This window comes from Myotis daubentonii, chromosome 4 (genome assembly GCF_963259705.1).
Source record: "Myotis daubentonii chromosome 4, mMyoDau2.1, whole genome shotgun sequence".
NCBI lineage: Eukaryota > Metazoa > Chordata > Mammalia > Chiroptera > Vespertilionidae > Myotis > Myotis daubentonii.
The window spans coordinates 42,385,715-42,403,622 of NC_081843.1; the positions used below are offsets into that span (position 1 = coordinate 42,385,715).

The 17,908-nt window shown below is 43.3% G+C and overlaps 1 protein-coding gene across 12 annotated transcripts in view; it reads right to left on the bottom strand.

The window, feature by feature from the left end:
• Window positions 1–17,908, bottom strand: part of SNX24 (sorting nexin 24) — a 133,891-nt gene that overhangs the window by 114,359 nt on the left and 1,624 nt on the right. For 7 of the 12 annotated variants that reach the window (XR_009452586.1, XR_009452587.1, XM_059693774.1 and 4 more), the window contains exon 2: window positions 17,684–17,797. The exons of 4 other annotated variants lie outside the window; for them this stretch is intronic. Coding sequence is in view for 6 of the 8 variants with exons in the window: in XM_059693774.1 (XP_059549757.1) it covers window positions 17,684–17,797 (114 nt within the window). In the remaining 2 variants the exon portion in view is untranslated. Of the gene's footprint in view, window positions 1–14,457; window positions 15,578–17,683; window positions 17,798–17,908 lie in introns of those variants that run through there. One more of the 12 variants, XM_059693779.1, reaches the window with a different exon arrangement.

The following is a 17,908-nucleotide window of genomic DNA, read 5'->3' on the forward strand; positions in this document are numbered from 1 at the left end:
TGGCATTACCCATATTCATGTAAGAACAGTCTGTATACCCCTTGAGGAAAATCAGTAGAACTGTTTATAAAGGCTTAGGTACAAAACGGCATTCTGGAGGACAGTTCGTAGCTCACAGTGCTTCCTACAGCGAAGGCTCCAGCACAGACCTGGGGCCGCCAACAGAAGCAAACACTGGGCAGGTCCAACAGGAGTGACGAAATCCAACTTTCACATACTCTGAGAGTAAAACACACGCACAAAGTTTTAAATCATGTCTAACCCGTATTATTTAATAAGCCAGTTTTGGGCACTTCCATATCCATTTCTTTATGGCGAAAAGTGTTTCCTATATTTTGACTTAACACATTACAAAACACTTCCTTGAATTACCAAAACTCATTGTACATGGACCATCTTTTGTACCGAGTTTCTGTTTCAAGTTCCTCTCCAGTATTAGTAACAATCCTGGACAACTCTTCGGTTGCCTAAATTAACCCCCAACGAACTGGGTACATGTTTCAAACGTTACTTTCCAATCCCTTGCACACCCAGGAACATCCCCATTGGGCATGAGCATGACCCCTCCCGCCCCAGACCACTCGGGCAGAACCGAGGCCAGAGGCCTCGGAACCCAATGGGTGAGACCCTGGCCCGGGGCAGCTGGCGTCTGTCCAGTGGAGAATAACTGCACAGCAAGAAGGCCTCTCGCAGCACTAGAACCACAGCAGGCTCCCTCCCACCCTCTGCAGCAGAACCGCGTGCCCCTTCCTCCTGCAGGGTCCACCCAGGAGACTCCGGGCCCTGGGCAGGTGGCTCTGAGCAGGAGAGCGGGCTGCCCAGATCGGAGGCAGAGATGACACAAGAAGAGGGGAAAGGAGTGCTTTCATGCCCAGCTTGCTATCAAGAGAACCTGCCATGAACCTCCTGCTTTTCAGATCCCGGAAAACAACAGCAACTGTGTTTTCAGTACATTCCCCAAGCAGTACGAGGTGCTTTTCATTGATGATCTCAATTCCGTCCTCAGTCTCACAACTCTCGGTGCTAGCATTCTCCCGTCTTACAAAGGAGGGGACCGAGGCGTGAGGAGGCCCGTGCAGGTGAGAACCCAGGTCTGGAGCACCTTCCAGCCAAGTGCCTTCTGCTCTGTGCACTCTGACTGCACACGCCTCAAGCAAACGATGGCAAAGTATCAAAAGAAGACTTCTTTAGAAGTGCCTATTTTCTTGCCTGGGCAATCCATAAGACTTAGGCACGTTTCCCCCATAAAAATGAAGTCTTACCATGTGGGCTCTCTGGGCTCTGGGTCACCTTTTTCCAAGGCAGTGCATTTCACATGCATTATATCACTTAATCCGGGCAATGGCCTTATGGGTTAGCTACGACAGACAGCCCATTTTAAAGATAAGGAAACTGAGGTTAACCGTTTACTCACATTAAAGCTTGCTAACATAACCGTATTTATATGTTTAGCTCTCCACAAAGCCATACAGAATTAGCTGACTCTGGTGTATGCTGTGTTCACAAACAGGAAGAATCCCTATGAGAGAGAAATCTGGAATGTCTTGAGGGTCTTGGAAAGAAAACTGCTGAAAGTGATGCATCCCCAGGGCCCAGGATGTGCCTGGTACACCGCAGGTCATCAAGAGCTACTGCTTGAATCAATGAATGTGAGTAAATACTGAAGCTGATAAAGCTGTGCCTCACACCGCACATCCCCTGCCTGGTTCACCCCGCCAGCCCCCTCATCAGGCCCCACAGAGCACTCAGTATGAGAACGTGCTCACAGCAAATCACAAAAATTCTGAGCTAAACGTCCAATTAAAAAGCCTGCCAGCCTCCCCAGCCAGGGGCTTAGATGATGAGCCCCAGAAAGATGAGCTCCAAAGAACCTTCTAGGCCCAGAACTCACTGAAAGGAAGAAGCCAGGGTCATGGCAGCAGCTTCAAAAACAACGCTCCGGGTTAAACTGACCTTTGTTAACGCTGGCCTCCTCTGAACCTGGGTAGCCCTGAGCTCCGATGAGTCAGGAGGCAAAGTCCTACTGCTGCCCACAGCAAAACACACCAAAATAGGTCTGCGTGGGAACTGGCCCCATCCGGGTGCCAGGCCAGAGCCATACACTAAAACATTTACAAATGCAGGTTACTCTCTGGCCGCTTCTCAGAACACCTTCTCTTATCTGCAGAAAGCAGGAAACGAAGTCATGGTTTTGCCTGCCAACAGGTGGGAATCCAAAGCACAGCAAAACAAGGGGAATTTCATCCAAGCCCTCTGACCAGTAAAACGCGGTTCTCAACGACGGCTGAGTTAACCACATAACCAACGTTCCTCATGTGTTCTTGCATTTAGATTTCATTCTCTAATTGGAAAACACTGCAAGGAAAGCACTGCTTGGAAAGAGAACTCAGTTAAAGCAGTGAAGTAAATGCTGAAGTGTTCAAAGATGAGAAGAAAAGAAAAATTTTCATTCCGGATGAAAGGAAGGTGAAATATAGGGCATATTAATCCCTACTGGCAAAACTTAATGAGAAGTATTCAAAATAGCAACAGCTTTCCCGCGGAGGGAGTTCTTCCTACGGGCTCGGGACCTGCGTTGGGTCCCTGTGAGGAACGGAGGGAGGCACTTTAGGGACGTGAGGTTCAAGGAAACTAGTGACTTGCAAGAATGTGGAACCACGCGCCTCGCTCCGAAGCTTAGTTACGACACTCTGGAGAAGTTCCTCAAAGTGGCTGCGGGCAGAAAGCCTTTTTTAAGTTCATATGTTTGTGGATCTATAGACGCAAGTATGGTTTCGGCGCTCAGTCTTAGGTGCACTTTTGCTGAATCAGAATGTGCACCGATCCTTTAAAGCAGGGGTGGGGAACCTTTTTTCTGCCTAGGGCCATTTGGATATTTATAACATCATCCTAGGGCCATTCAAAATTCCCACCTTAAAATTTAGCCTGCTCTATTTGGTCAAACATTTAATTAACTCACCCCCAATGCCTTGGCAGGGCCAGACCAAATGATTTCTTGGGCCAGGCGTTCCCCACCGCTGCTCTAAAGCTTTAAATCAAAGCCGATGCTTCTACCTTCATGCTACATGTCCACTGTACAGGGCATCTTTTTCAAAACAGGGTGAGCCACCCATCCCTCAGTTTTGGGGATTTGTTAAACCATACCACAGCCTGAGCCCTAATTACATCAGAACCTCTGGGGATAGAGCCTGAAAATCGGTATTTTTTTATCGCTCCCAAGAACCACGGATGTGTTGGGGCAAATGATCTCCATGAGCTTGTTGGGGACATCTTTAGTTCAGGTCTCAACTTGGACTGTTTAACAGAATCACCCAGGGGGCTGTTAACAATTCTGATGCTCAATTCATACCCTGGCACCGCCAGGCTCTCTAAGGGCAGGACTCAGGCATCGTGGATTGTAAAGATCTCTGGGTGATTCCCGGATGCAGCCATGTCCGAGCACCACAGCTTTAGCAGCTAGTCGTTTGCACTGGAAGCCCAAGCCTTCATTTGGACAGTGTTCCACCCACCAGCAGTGCCATCACATCAACAATTAGTCTTTTTCCCATTCTCCCTTAGCACCGGGCACCCGAAGTTGGTGCTGACACCCCAAAATCTTCCTTTTGTCAGTCACCTCTTCAGTGCCACGTCCACTTACAGGAAAGGCTGCACGACTCTCCCCTCTGTCCTTCAGCTTCATTCCCACTATTGAATGATTCATCTCACACACACAAGCAACATTTGTCATTCTCTCATCACTTTCAATTTTTATCATCTCCACTTCCCCTTCTCTTATTAGCATTTTCAACACTGCCACTTCTTTTGCCCTCATGGACAATAGGGGTCGATGCTATTTTGGGTGCGTGAAACGTAGGCACAAAGCTACTGGCTAAGGAAGCACAGTGTGGCTGAAACTAAACGGACTTCCTAGGTATCTGCTGTTGGAAGATGGTCAAGTTGGTGTCTTTTTCGCTCTGGAAGGTAGCTTTGTTTACATGGATAACAGTTCATATGGAATCCAAGGCACACTTTAAAAAAAAACACACACACCTTTATTGCTGAAAGTATGACATATGTCCCTTTTTATTCCCATTGCCCTCTTATAGCTCTCCCCTGCAAAGCACACTTTTTGATTGACAATGAAGATCTTCATGGTTGAGAAAAATCAAAACCTTTGTATATTTCAGTTCTAAACTTTCAAATTTGACCTTCTTACATGGGGCACAAATGAGAAAATGTCTACACTGAAAGCAAATGATTTTTATCCAACAATATTAATATGTAAAAGCAGCAGCATTCATTTGGAAGATATTCTCTCAAAAGGCAAAGCAGATGTTGACAAATGCTTCCCTAAAACATCTACCACTCTGGGCTACTAATGAATGGCCGGCAAATCGAATCCACATCCTCACCCTGCGAACCACCCTCCCTCCGCATGCATCATCAGTGGAAAAGTTCATAGTACTGAGAAAAGGCACTTGCTTGATAACGTACTTTCTGTAGTAGGTAAGACTTTGTGCGTTACTTTGCTTTTCTCAATGCTATCTCAGATTATTTCTGCAAAACCATCAATGGAAAGCCCACAGAATATGAATTCAGAGTCTATCATGGAAAAAGCAGACCTGATTTCCATACAAATTATAAGATAAAGTGTAGCAATAATTTACTCCAATAATTTTTATGGGAAAGATCAAGAGTATCGATTTTTAAAATAAGGCCTCCACTAATGTCCTAAATTCATTTCAATCCTCTTCCTAATAACTGGTGCTTGAGAAGGAATTTTAGGATAATATTTAAAAGTTAATTAAAGCCAGCGTAAGCATTCATGTCAGTCAAGTCTGACCTCTGGTCTAGAATGCATTTAAATGCATGTCACCTTGACCTGTAACACAGCAATGTAAAAAAATTTTGGTCAATATAAATCAAGTGTACACTAATTTATACAGCAGGTTTCCTGGTATCTGAATCAACATTAGAAATCTAACCAGTATTTGTTATTCTATTATTGACAAAAGGAAGCATATTTAAATGATAACAAGTACTCAGGGGTGTCATTTGGAAGTTAAATTGTTCCCCAAGGACAGCTTCTGTAAACATCTACACTTAAAGGTCATTTACCACCAAATTATGAACAACTGTTGCATTTATTAGCACAGGCTCAATAGTTTGGAAGCTGCAGCCATCCATTTTTACTGACAATGAGATCTAATTGTTCACTAATAATAAACAAGGAAAACAGACTTTTCTATCAACTTTTATTCCCTGAACTATGATCACTTTTTGAAAATGGAGACACATCACCCAGGCTGGGTAGTTCAGTTGTTAGAATGTTGTCCCGATATGCCAAGGTTATGGGTGCGATCCCTGGTCAGGGCACAACAAGAATCAACCAATGAATGTATCAATAAATGGAACAACGAATCTCTCTCATGGGTACTCTCTCGTTCTCTCTCTCTCTCTCTCTCTCTCTCTCTCCCTCTCTCTCTCTCTCTCTTCCTCCCTCCATCCCTCCCTTCCTCTCTCCCTCCTTTCCTTCTTCTAACAAATAATAGTGTGGTGAAGGCCTGGGGGGGAGTCAATGGAAAAAAAGGGGACATTTGTAATGCTTTCAACAACAAAGATAAATTTAAAAAACAAATTCAATCAATCAATAATTGTTTTTAATGGAGACACAAATTTTTCCATAGGTGTGCAGCCAAAAGTAAAAACCTTCCAACTTCAGAAAGAACCAAACACAGTCTAAAGTAAATATCAAATAAAATACAAAAGCTTGTTTTATATGTTATGTTCATCTGAACTAAAACAAAAAGGAGAAAAGCACTACAATGTTTATTTATGGATAGAATGTATATTTCACTTTTAGAAGGATGTGTGATGGTTAATATTACCATGGAGTAGACGGATATTTGATGAAACCTCCTGGGTGTTTCTATGAGGCATTTTTTCGGTGAGGTATTTACTTCAGGCCAAGTAAAGCAAACTGCCCTCCATAATGGGGTGTCCCTCTTGGGATTTTGGAGGCAACATAGCCTGGGTGTGTTACTCCAGCCCCTTTACCCAGTGACTAGAAAAGCTGCTCGTTTCTTTTGCGCTGGGCCCCTAACGAGAGAAGGCTCTGCAACAGGTCCAGGCTGCTGCGCAAGCTGCTCTGGCACGGGGACCAGCAGATCAATCGGTGGTGCTGGAAGAGGCAGTGCAGACAGGGTGCCGTGTGGAGCCTTTGGCAGGCCCTATCGGTGAATCACACAGCAGGTCGTTAGGATTCCAGAGCAAAGCCCTGCCATCCTCTGTGGATGGCTACTCTCCTCAGAGAAACAGCTCTTGGCCTGCCATTGGGCCTTCATAGAGACCTAAAGCTTACCCATGAGCCTCCAAGTTACCATCGGACCTGAGCTGGCCATCATGAACTGGGTGTTAGTTGACGCATCAAACTATAAAGTCGGATGTGCCCAGCAGCACTCCATCATCAAATGCGAGTGGTTCCTAGGAGACTGGACCTCAGCAGGCCCTGAAGGCACAAGTCAGTTCCTTAAAGCAGTGGCCCAGATGCCCACGGTTCCCAGGCCTGCTGACCACCTTCGCTCTGCCAGCCCGCACCTCTGGCCTCATGGGGCATCATCCCCTTTTATCAGTTGGTGGAGAAAGACTCGGGCCTGGTTTACAGATGGGTCTGCACCAGACGCAGGCACCCCCCGGAAGTGGACAGCCACAGCACGTCTGCCCCTTCGGAGACATTCGTGAAGGACAGCGGGGCAGGCCAGTCCTCCCTGGGGGGAATCTCTGAGCAGTACACCTGGTGGTTCACTGCTTGGTCACGCAATGCTTTTGCCACACTACCATGGACTTACGGAACACCTTATCCACCACGGTGGCACTCCACACCGCTTTGCTTCTGATTAAGGAACTCACTTCACAGCAAACGAAGTGATGCAATGAGTCCACCCATGATCAGGGAATTCACAGGTCTTGCCATGTTCCCCACCATCCTGCATCAGTGGGTTTGGCAGAACAGTGGCGTGGCCTCTTGCAGACTCAGGTACAGGGCCCCAGCTATGTGGAGACACCTTGCAGGGCTGAGACAAGGTTCTCTGGGAGGCTGCATATGCCCTGAGTCAGCGTCCACTGTATGGTGCTGTTTCTCTGACAGCCAGATTCCCGGGAATCAAGGGGTGGAAATGGAAGTGACACCACACACTATTACTTCTAGGACCTGCTGGCAAAATTTTTCCTTCCTGTCCCTACGACTTTATACTCTGCTGGCCTATAAGTCTTAGTTCCAACAGGAGATACAACAAGGATTCCCTGGAACTGGAAGTTAAGATTGCCACCTGACCGCGTCAGCTCTGAATTAACAGAGGGGAGTTCCTGGGCTGAGGAGGGTGACTGATCCTGACTGCAAAGGGGGAGTTGGACACGACTGAACAATGGAGGTAAGGAAGAGTGTGTCTGAATATAGGAGATTCCTTTGGATATCTCCTAGTGATTAAAGACAATGGAAAATTAAAACAATCCAATTCAGGCAGAACTGCTAACATCTTAAACCAGGGGTCCTCAAACTTTTTAAACAGGGGGCCAGTTCACTGTCCCTCAGACCGTTGGAGGGCCGGACTATAGTTTAAAAAAAAACTATGAACAAATTCCTATGCACACTGCACATATCTTATTTTGAAGTAAAAAAACAAAATGGGAACAAATATAATACTTGTATTTGCATGTGGCCCGCGGGCCGTAGTTTGAGGACCCCTGTCTTAAACCCTTCAGGAATGAAGGTTTGGGTCACCCACCAGTAAAGAACCACAACCAGTTGAGGTGCTTGCTGAAAGCAAAGGAAATATTCATATAAATACCAACTATCACCACATGATGAGTTACAGGAATGTAGGCTGTAATTGTCATGAGTATTCCCCCCTTATTTTGTTATATTTGTGTGTGTATATATCCATATACATATTCACCTATATAAAGCAACTATATGCATTTTCTTCTCTCTCTATTCTCTTTATCATGTAACATAAGATGTATTAACTTTATACCATAGTTCTTAAGTTACATGATATCAAGGAAGAGAGCAACATGATTCAAGGGCTTTACCTCCTCTTATGGGGAAGGAGTTACAGCATTTCCTGTTGTGTGATTTTTTGCTTCTTTCTGTCTCTTGGCGGCTCTTTGAGGGCTTTGATGATCGGCAGAAGCAGAAGGCACTGCCTCATTCTGGGCCTCTATGTTCTGAAGGGTCAGTTTCACTGTAATCCTCAGACCCTTCAAACACTGGTAGCTTTGGAGATGTCATCACCAAGCTTTTTTTGAAGACAGACCTAGGGGACCGGGGCAGATAGGGCACTGACTTCCCCGCCAGTACACCTCAGGTAAACGACTTTGATCTCGCTGGGAATGAACTTCAGCAGCACGGTGCAGGCAACTGGTATCAAATGAACCCAGGTTTGAGACGATCAAAGAAGGCTGCGCCTAAGCCCCCTCCAACCCAAAGGCAACCATAACTTTTTTAATGGTCTTCAATGGAAAGGAAGAAAACAGGGTGAAAAGGACATGAACAGAAGGTAGATTTCTGCAAACAAACCTGTTATAGAATATACTTTACACAAGTATAAAACAAAATTAAAAATTTTTAAAGACTAGTTTATTGATTTCTTCTTTTTTTAAAAAAAAAAGGGGGAGAGAGAGGAAGGGAGAAGAGAGAAACATTGATATGAGAGAATAATACTAATTGGCTGCCTACTGCCCGCCCCTTACCTGGGGTCGAGCCAGCAACCCCGGCATGTGCCCTGACTGGGAATGGAACTGGGAATGGACGACGCCCAACCAACTGAACCACACAGACCAAAATTAATTTTTAAAATAATTCCTAAGAATACAAAATAAAACAAAGCTGGTAGCTAGTTAGTGTTACAAGAGAAGAACCGATCCAAGGAATTTTAAAACACAGTCATCTGCACACTCCTAGTGGGACAGGTCAAAGAACAAAAAAACTTTTTAAAATATGTTTTAAGCTGTATTCAGTAATCATGTTCTTGATGGTAGTACTGATATTACAATTAAGTCACACTGGTGTGTATAATGTGAGATGAACTAATTAATCATATGATGTTTTAATCCTATCAAGCTCAGCCTCTAAAGTACTGAGATTTTTCAGTACCATAGAAAGAGACTAGGAAAAAAATCTTGTTGTCCTGAATTTACTACATATTTTCCCTGTTAAAAATCCCTAGCTTGGACCATTGAAAAGATCTAGAAACCTCCACAAACCCAGTGTCAATGTGTATTATACACCTTATGACTAGATCATGAGCTCTAAATATCATTTTCCACCAAAAGCAACCAGGGCTCTTTAGAGAAAAAGCAAATTCCAGATCTGGGGCAGGAAAGGTAAAAGATGCATGGAGAAGACCTTGTTATAGTAGAAAGCAAGTAAGTTGACACAACTAATATTGTGTCAAGAACACAGCACCCGACTTAACAAAGCCACACCTGAAAATAGGCAGAGATGGGACAAAATACATATAGGAATGAAAATGCAAAGGATTGAACTACATCAAATATGCTAATATCCACAATAACAATCTTAATTTTTACATTAATAAAAACATTCATAACAACACTAATTGTTTTTAAATATATTTTATTGATTTTTTTACAGAGAGGAAGAAAGAGGAATAGAGAGTTAGAAACATCGATGAGAGAGAAACATCGATCAGCTGCCTCCTGCACACCCCCACTGGGAATGTGCCCGCAACCAAGGTACATGCCCTTGACCGGAATCGAACCTGGGACCCTTCAGTCCGCAGGCCGATGCTCTATCCACTTAGCCAAACCAGTTAGGGCAACACTAATTTTTTTTAAGAAAGCCTCTATGATCACCTTTAGTTTGTGATCTTTGGAGATAACCAACTTATTATTTTGAAAAATAAATAATAAAAGAAAGAATCAAGCATTTATGCTACCTTTTTAAAATAAAAACAACGCCTTGGAGTAACTAATTTAGAACACAAAGTTTCTCTTTATACATGTATTCAAGCCAATAAATGAAGAGAGAATAAAATTCAAATGTCAATACTGAGCATCCACTAATGAGTTAATAGATCTTGGCAATATCCTTCAATGGCTGGCTCCTAGCATCACAAATCAAATCTAAAAATGATCAAGCCTCTACTTCTTCACAATATAAGGAACAGAAGAATCTATATATAAAAAGCCTAAGCGACCAGCTGACTGTTTGACCAGTAGCTATGACGTGCCCTGACCACCAGGGGGTAAACGCTCAACTCACAGGCATGGAAACATGGAAACAGACTGATGAATCTCAGAGGGAAGGGGGAGGAGAAAGGGTGGGAAGAGATTAACCAAAGATCTTATGTGCATACTAGAGGCTCGGTGCACGGATTCATGCACCTGTGGGGTCCCTCAGTCTGGCCTTCGGGGATTGGGCCGAAACTGGCCCAGTGTATGGATTCGTGCACTGGTGGGGTCCCTTGGACTAGCCTGTGGGGATCAGGCTGAAAACCGGCTCTCCAACATCCCCCGAGGAGTTCCTGATTGCAAGAGGGCACAGGTCAGGCCAAGGGACCCCCACCGGTGCACGAATCCAGGCACTGGGCCTCTAGTGTGTTAATAATGACATAAGGGAGTAGTCAGCAAAATCCAGTGTGGGAAAGTCCACGAGGACAAATGTCACAGTCTATACAACAAAATATTTATAAAAGAAAAAATAGAGAGATGGAAAAAGAACCTATCCATTAAAAAAGACTAAGGAGACATATTAAATAATCTCATTTCATGAACCTTGTTTCAATCCTAACTCAAACAAACTGCATATTTAAAAAGGAACATGCATGGGAAAATGAAGGAAATGTAAAAATGGCTTGATATTTATGAAATACTGCTTATTTTGAAATGTCTGATAATGATATTGTAATTACACTTTAAAAGGGGAACCTAAACATACAAATTGAAAATATTCAGACAAGTCTGAGATTTGCTTCAAAACGAAATGGGGAAGGACGGGCAAGGAATGGCGGGAAAAAGTAAGAAACAAAACTGATCTGAGTGGATCATTTTTAAAGCTGAGTAAAGGGGTCATTATTCTCTCCACTGCTAAATACATTGAATTTTTCCCATACTAAACAGTTATTTTTAAAAGGGAGGAGGAACAAGGCAACAATTGAAAATTAAAACAGAAAAGACATATAGAAAGCAAACTAACAGGAAGTTCCATGGAAATCTGAATGAGTACCTGGAAAACCAGCATAAAAATTCAAGGTGTTTATATGTATACTAGAGGTCTGGTGTACGAATTTGTGCATGAGTGGGATCCCTTGGCTTGGCCTGGCCTGAAGAGATCAGGCCAAAACTGGCTCTCCGACATCCCCCGAGGGATCCCGGATTACGAGAGTGCACAGGCCAGTGCACATCACAGTGACTGGTCGAACGGTCTAATGGTCGGACACTTAGCGTATTAGGCTTTTATTATATAGCATATGCATAACCCATGGACACAGACAATAGGACGATGAAGGCCAAGGGGGGAAGGCCATGAGGGGGGTTGGTGGAAGAGATATATGTAATACTTTCAACAATAAAGATTAAAAAAATAAATAAAAATGCAAGGTGTGAGCCTGAGGGGTCCTTTGCTTTAGAGGGATGCAGTGGGGAGTGGAAGAGAGTAAAGAAGGTGAAATATGTATCTCTATGCCGTCTATAATACTATTTCCTAATCATGTACGTATGTGCATTAGCCTTTATGATTTTGAAGAAAAAAATGTAGTAAATAGGCTTAAAAAAACTGAACCTGAATACACAGGTTGATACACACAATTTGAAAGTTGTAATAAGATCAGTTGGTTATAGGTGACTGCCACTTCTGAAGTACTTCAAAGTATTTGGGAAGAGTTTATTTTAAATAGCATAAAATAAGTATTTCTGGACTTCTGTTTACATTATTAGTTCACATTAAAGAGCTCTAAGAAAATTAAACTTCAAGGCAGCCCCTACTCAAAATAATAAGACTCAGAACATAGCCAGAGATACCATTCCTTGTGCTTTGCAAAAATAATCACATTTAATCCTCAAACCACCCAATAAGGTAGGTACTAGTATTCTCTCCCCTTTTACAGCTGAGGAAAATAAGACAGAGGAGATTAAGGAGCTTGCCCAAAGTCAGACTTTGGGCGGAATGTTCAAAGCCAGATTTGAATGCAGACAGCATGAGTTCATAGCCTGTGCCCTTCACCTGGAGGCTGTGTCAGCTTCTGTCATAAACTGGTGGGATCACATAAATAGGCTTTTGCCAACTGGCAAATCTTACCCAGGAAGCATCTGAGGTAAACACTATTTTATTTGGCTTGCCCCATTTTTGAGACAGTGTGCTATGATTTGGACTACTAACTCACATCAAAGCAGAGGAAACAATGCCATGTGGTATCCTGGATCAGATCTGGGGACAGAAAAGGGGCATTAGTGGAAAAACTGGTTAAATTCAAACACAGTCTGGAGCTCAGGGAATGGTAATGTACCATGCTCGTTTCCTTGTTGTGACATTACAACGGTAATGCGTCATGTTAACAATGGGGAAACTGGGAGAAGGGTATATAGGAACTCTCATGACCAACCATGCAGTTGTTCTGCAAATCTAAAATTATTTCAATATTAAAAGTTTATATTAAAAGAATGGATCAATCACAAAGTAAAAACTACTGGGGAAAAAAAGATTAAAATGTATTTCTAGCTCAATGAAAACAAATTTACTTCTGTCCCCAAATTTCTAAGCACCATATTTGCACAAAATCCAATCCTCTTGTACCTATTTCGATTTTTAAGGGAATCGAGTATTCTGTGTGTTAATGTTCAAGAATATTTTCAAACTGTATTTGTTGTCCTTAAGCAACATGGCTTACAAATGTTAGATTTAATCACTCCGCATGCATTTAATGTTCACTTATGCTGTGTGCTTACCATGGGTGAGGCAGTGTGCCAGCTTTGTGTTTGCTACACAAAGGGCTCCTTCATCGCAGACGCTTACAATGGGTGATTGAAAGGTGCTGTTGGACATTGTGCCCTCACTGCCCTTCTGACCTTCTCCCACTGTGGTGTCTATAGAGTTAAGTGGCAGGAATGACTGACCTCCTTTCCAGCTCCAGATGCCCTCTAACTATTTTAACTCTCTCTGGTTAACCTATCCTTGCCATGGTGATTGGTTCAGTCAGCCCTAGCCTCAGACAATCAGCACCCAGGATTCCCCTGGCGGCAGGTCAGTTAAGAAACCAACCTGGGATCATGAGAGATGAAGAGAGATGCATTTGTTCAGAGCTTCTGGGGGGGAAATGTCCTTCCTCTCTTCCTCTAGATGTTATAATATTTTAAAAAATTGTTTTTTAATCTGCCGCTTGTTACCATTTTTTTCACCTGGTGGAAGCTACTCTGAGGATGAAAGCAAACAGAGAGAGGAGGGCCACTCTCAGGTAGCCAGGCCCCTACCTCAACCTCCCAGTCTCATTCTCACAAATGGGAAATGGCAATAATAATACTTCTTGCAGATCATTGTTCATGCCAAGGCAATATCTGCATTGTGATAATGTTAAAAACAGCAAAAACAGCTAGCACTGTGATTGTATCGTAACAGGGAAGTGCTTGGTCTCTGTGACTCCCTCTTGTGTAAGCCTGCATTGTTCCCATGACCTTCGGGTAATAGCTCCTGGGTTAGACATGCTCATCATGAGAGGACTTCTGCTTGGGGCTTGAGTTTTTATACAAACAGTCCCTCCCACTTTCCCTTCCCTTGACATAAAAGAAGCCTGAAGTCCGTACCTTCTTAAACTGGATCTTAGGATTAGGTCTAGCCGCTTCTTGGTTTGAGCCTTCTTGATCAATAAACTTTCCTTACTCCAGCTCTGACATTTTGAGCTTTAGCCTTTTGATGTGTCCGGCACACAGACTTTGGACCAGTAACAAGATAAAGGCATTGCTAATTTTGTGGTAAATTTTCATTTTGGTTATGTTTAAGAAATCTTCACCTGTCAGATAGCCATAGTGAAATAGTCACAGGAGAAATTATACTTTGGATTTGCTTTAAAATATTCCAGAATTTTTTAAAAATGGAAAAATGAGGAGTGGTGAATAAGATAAAAATTGTGAAATACTGGAGGTGAGAAATGAGTAAATGGGGGCTCACAATATTGTTCTATTTTTGTATTTTAATCCATAAAATATGAAAACAATAATGATCCCTGTGTATATCATGCATCCCTGAAACTGCCTTATGTATTAAAAAGCATGATACATCAAGTAATCAGTAAGAGTCCAATCCCAAGAAAGATACATTCGCTTAAGCACAACACAGTTAAAACAAACCTGAAAAACTACTTAATTCAATGCCTTAATTTTTACCGCTATGTTAAATAATATCTAATATATTCAAACTTTTGTGTTGTTACCGAAGCAGTAATTCCAGTTTTGTAGTTTTTAACCAACAGTGTCTGAAAATGGAAAACACTAGCCTGTTCCGGTGCCCAGGACTGCTTACCCTCACATCCGACGGGTGGTTCTCCATCCTCCATCCTCCCCTAACCGCTCAGCCACATCGAGCTCCTTCCTTCTTGTAAAGTGTCTGCCATTTTCTTCTCTTCCTGCCTCACACTTCCTGCCTCACACTTCTCCCTCTAGATCAGTGGTTCTCCACCTTCCTAATGCCGCGACCCTTTAATACAGTTCCTCATGTTGTGGTGACCCCCAACCATAAAATTATTATCGTTGCTACTTCATCACTGTAATGTTGCTACTGTTATGAATCATAATGTAAATATCTGATATGCAGGATGTATTTAGGCGACCCCTGTGAAAGGGTCGTTCGACCCCCAAAGGTTGAGAACCACTGCTCTAGATGCTCTACGGATAATTCCTTGCTCATGCAAGTTCCAGTTTTTACCTGCAGTCCTCCCTCTTTCCTCACTCCACCTGCTCTTCCTGGGAACATCCACTTGTACGCTTTTTCACCTTTTATGCTGAGTGACCCCCTCGCGCCCCGTTTCCAGCCCAGATCTTACACATCCTGAACTCTAAAATCAAATGGCCTCACCCACCATGAAAAACCCAACAGGCCCCAGATGAAATATGGCCCCCCTCCCCCCGCCTACACACATACCCATGGGAGTCACCCTGCTGTCTCACATTGGGTCACCAGACCCTGGGATGCTTGTAGTCACCCCCTTTCCTTCCCAAGTTGCCTTAGTTCAGGCCCTCATCCTCTTCTTTCTGAAGTTTTGCAAACTTCTCTTAAATGATTAATGCTTTAGGGTCATCTTTCTAAATGCAAAGCTCATCATGTTACTTCCTTCCTTAAAACTCTCCCGAAACTTCCCACTGTCTGAGGGTGAAGTCCATCCTCCTCTGTAGCCCTCAAGGCCAGTGAGCTGGTCCCTCCCCGCCCCTCTGTCAGGGATTACCCGGCTCTGCTGATTTTCTTCTATCAAAAGACTCGATCATTCACTATTTATTCCGCAGGCAGGTGTCATTCTTGCTGTGTGATAGGCCCTGCACTGGGGCACAGCAGTGGGGACAGACACTGTCCTAGTTTTGAGGCGCTCAGAGCCTAGCAGGGAAACAGATATTAAAGAAATAAACTGGGGGTGGGGGCTGGGGAGCTTGGTGTGGAGAGAATAATCTTCCCATGAAGTAATATTTGACTTCATCGGTATTTTGTTACAATATCCTCTCTTGTTTCTTTGTAAACTAAAATGATTTAGAAGTTGCCTTTGTTTTTGGAGAATTTGGGAGTTTGAAATGCCTTTCTGCTGAGATGAGCATCTGCCCTGCACTTCCTCTTTGTAGAATTCACAATCCCAGCAAAAACCTAATCAGATTTCAAGTCAGCATTCCTCAGTGACCTCCATCCCCACCCTTCAGCACAATACCATGAAGCAGAGTCTATTTGCCCTCTTCCTCCCTAACTCTTCCCTTTCCCACCCTTCTTTCTAACTCTTCCCTACCTAACCCTAATCCTTCCCTACCTAACCCTTCCCTACCTAACCCTAACCTTTCCCTACCTAACCCTTCCTTACCTAACCCTAACCCTTCCCTACCTAACCCTAACCTTTCCCTACCTAACCCTTCCCTACCTAACCCTTCCTTACCTAACCCTAACCTTTCCCTACCTAACCCTTCCTTACCTAACCCTTCCTTACCTAACCCTAACCTTTCCCTACCTAACCTTTCCCTACCTAACCCTTCCCTACCTAAACCTAACCCTTCCTTACCTAACCCTAACCTTTCCCTACCTAACCTTTCCCTACCTAACCCTTCCCTACCTAAACCTAACCCTTCCTTACCTAACCCTAACCTTTCCCCATCTAACCCTTCCTTACCTAACCTTAACCCTTCCTACCTAAACCTTCCTTACCTAACCCTTCCCTACCTTCCCCATCCAATGGGCTGGGAAGCCCTGAGGGCAGAGACAACATACTCCAATCTTTCAGTTCCCCACCTGGCACAGTGCAGGCTCACAGTAAATGTTTAAATGTTAAAAGGGTAAAAGATTCACTCTTTAAATGTAAATTATGTTGTACATCGAGCATAACTTTGTATAAACTTTCTGAATAACAATGAAGCAATATTTATGAAAAGACAGGCCCAGCAGCAGCACTTGCAGTTAATGTCCTACAGAATTCCTAGCAGGAGGCATAAAAAGCATGCACAGGATGTCTTATTTCAACATCTGACAGAGTTGCCAAAAATAAGAAACAAACAGCAACGCCATCCACAGAGATCTGGATAAGCACACTAGGTGCATTCCATCTGCGGAGGATCCCTGTGCGCCTAGTTAGGAGGAGACAGGCCTATCCCTACTGACACCGAAAGAGACCCACAAGGTGGAGGAGTCATAGTAAAGTCCTGCCATTCATTCAAAGGCAGAAGCACATGTTGTCACAGCATAAGGAGAAACGTCACTAAGAAAGCTCTCCTGCTTATTATCTCCGAGGGCACAGAACTGAAGGCAGGAGAGAAGAGCCACCCTTTAAACTTCCTATCGCTGAATTTGTAAGAACGCGGTATACTTCTTTAAATTAATACACAAACATAATCACTAATGTAAAAAGTTATTTGTACACTAACGGATATGTTATTTCACCAACTTCTTATTTAGGAAATGGAAATCTTTTTAAACTCTAGGTTGCTGTTTTTTAAAAGATGAACTGTTACTCATGGCTATTCCCAGCACCTACAAGAGACATGCTAGCAGATCCTCAGTTAACATCTGCTGAATGAATAAGCTGTTGTACAAGTATAAAATAGTTGCTCACAGGGAACAAAGTATCTAAAAGCTGCTTCACAAACTCACTAAGGACAATATCACTTGCAGGTGGTAACTTAACAATATGGTTACCAAGCTAAATAAGTTAGGATTTTGTTTTTAAAGCACACAAACTCTCATCACATAAGCAATCTTCAAACTAACAAGTTTATCAAAAAAAAGGGGGGGGGGGAGGACTCCTTTGAAATCAGTTTAATTTGCAACCTGGAGTCCCGCACGTTCCTGGCAATAATTCGGGAAATAAAAAGGTATTTGAAGATTTGGGAGGAAAACACAGATGCTCGAACAGAAGAAAATCAATAATGACCAATGAACTTTAATTGTAATCTACTCAGAAGTGCTTATTTGGGGAGGTAATTAACTTGTAGCTCAGGCTACTGAGACCACCTGCATCTGAAGACCAACGTGCCCCCAAAGCAGCCTTATCTTCAGATCCTTAAAGAATGCCCCAAAGGCAGTGGGCCCTCCGGACTGCTGATGCTGGTGGGAGAGGTGAGAGAGCTGGAAAAATGAAAGACAGCCAAGGTTTCAGGCCTAAGGAAAGCTTCCAACAGTTCAAATTCAAGTTCAACTCCCACCCCTTTTAAAGGAAGCTACAGAATGTTTAATCAC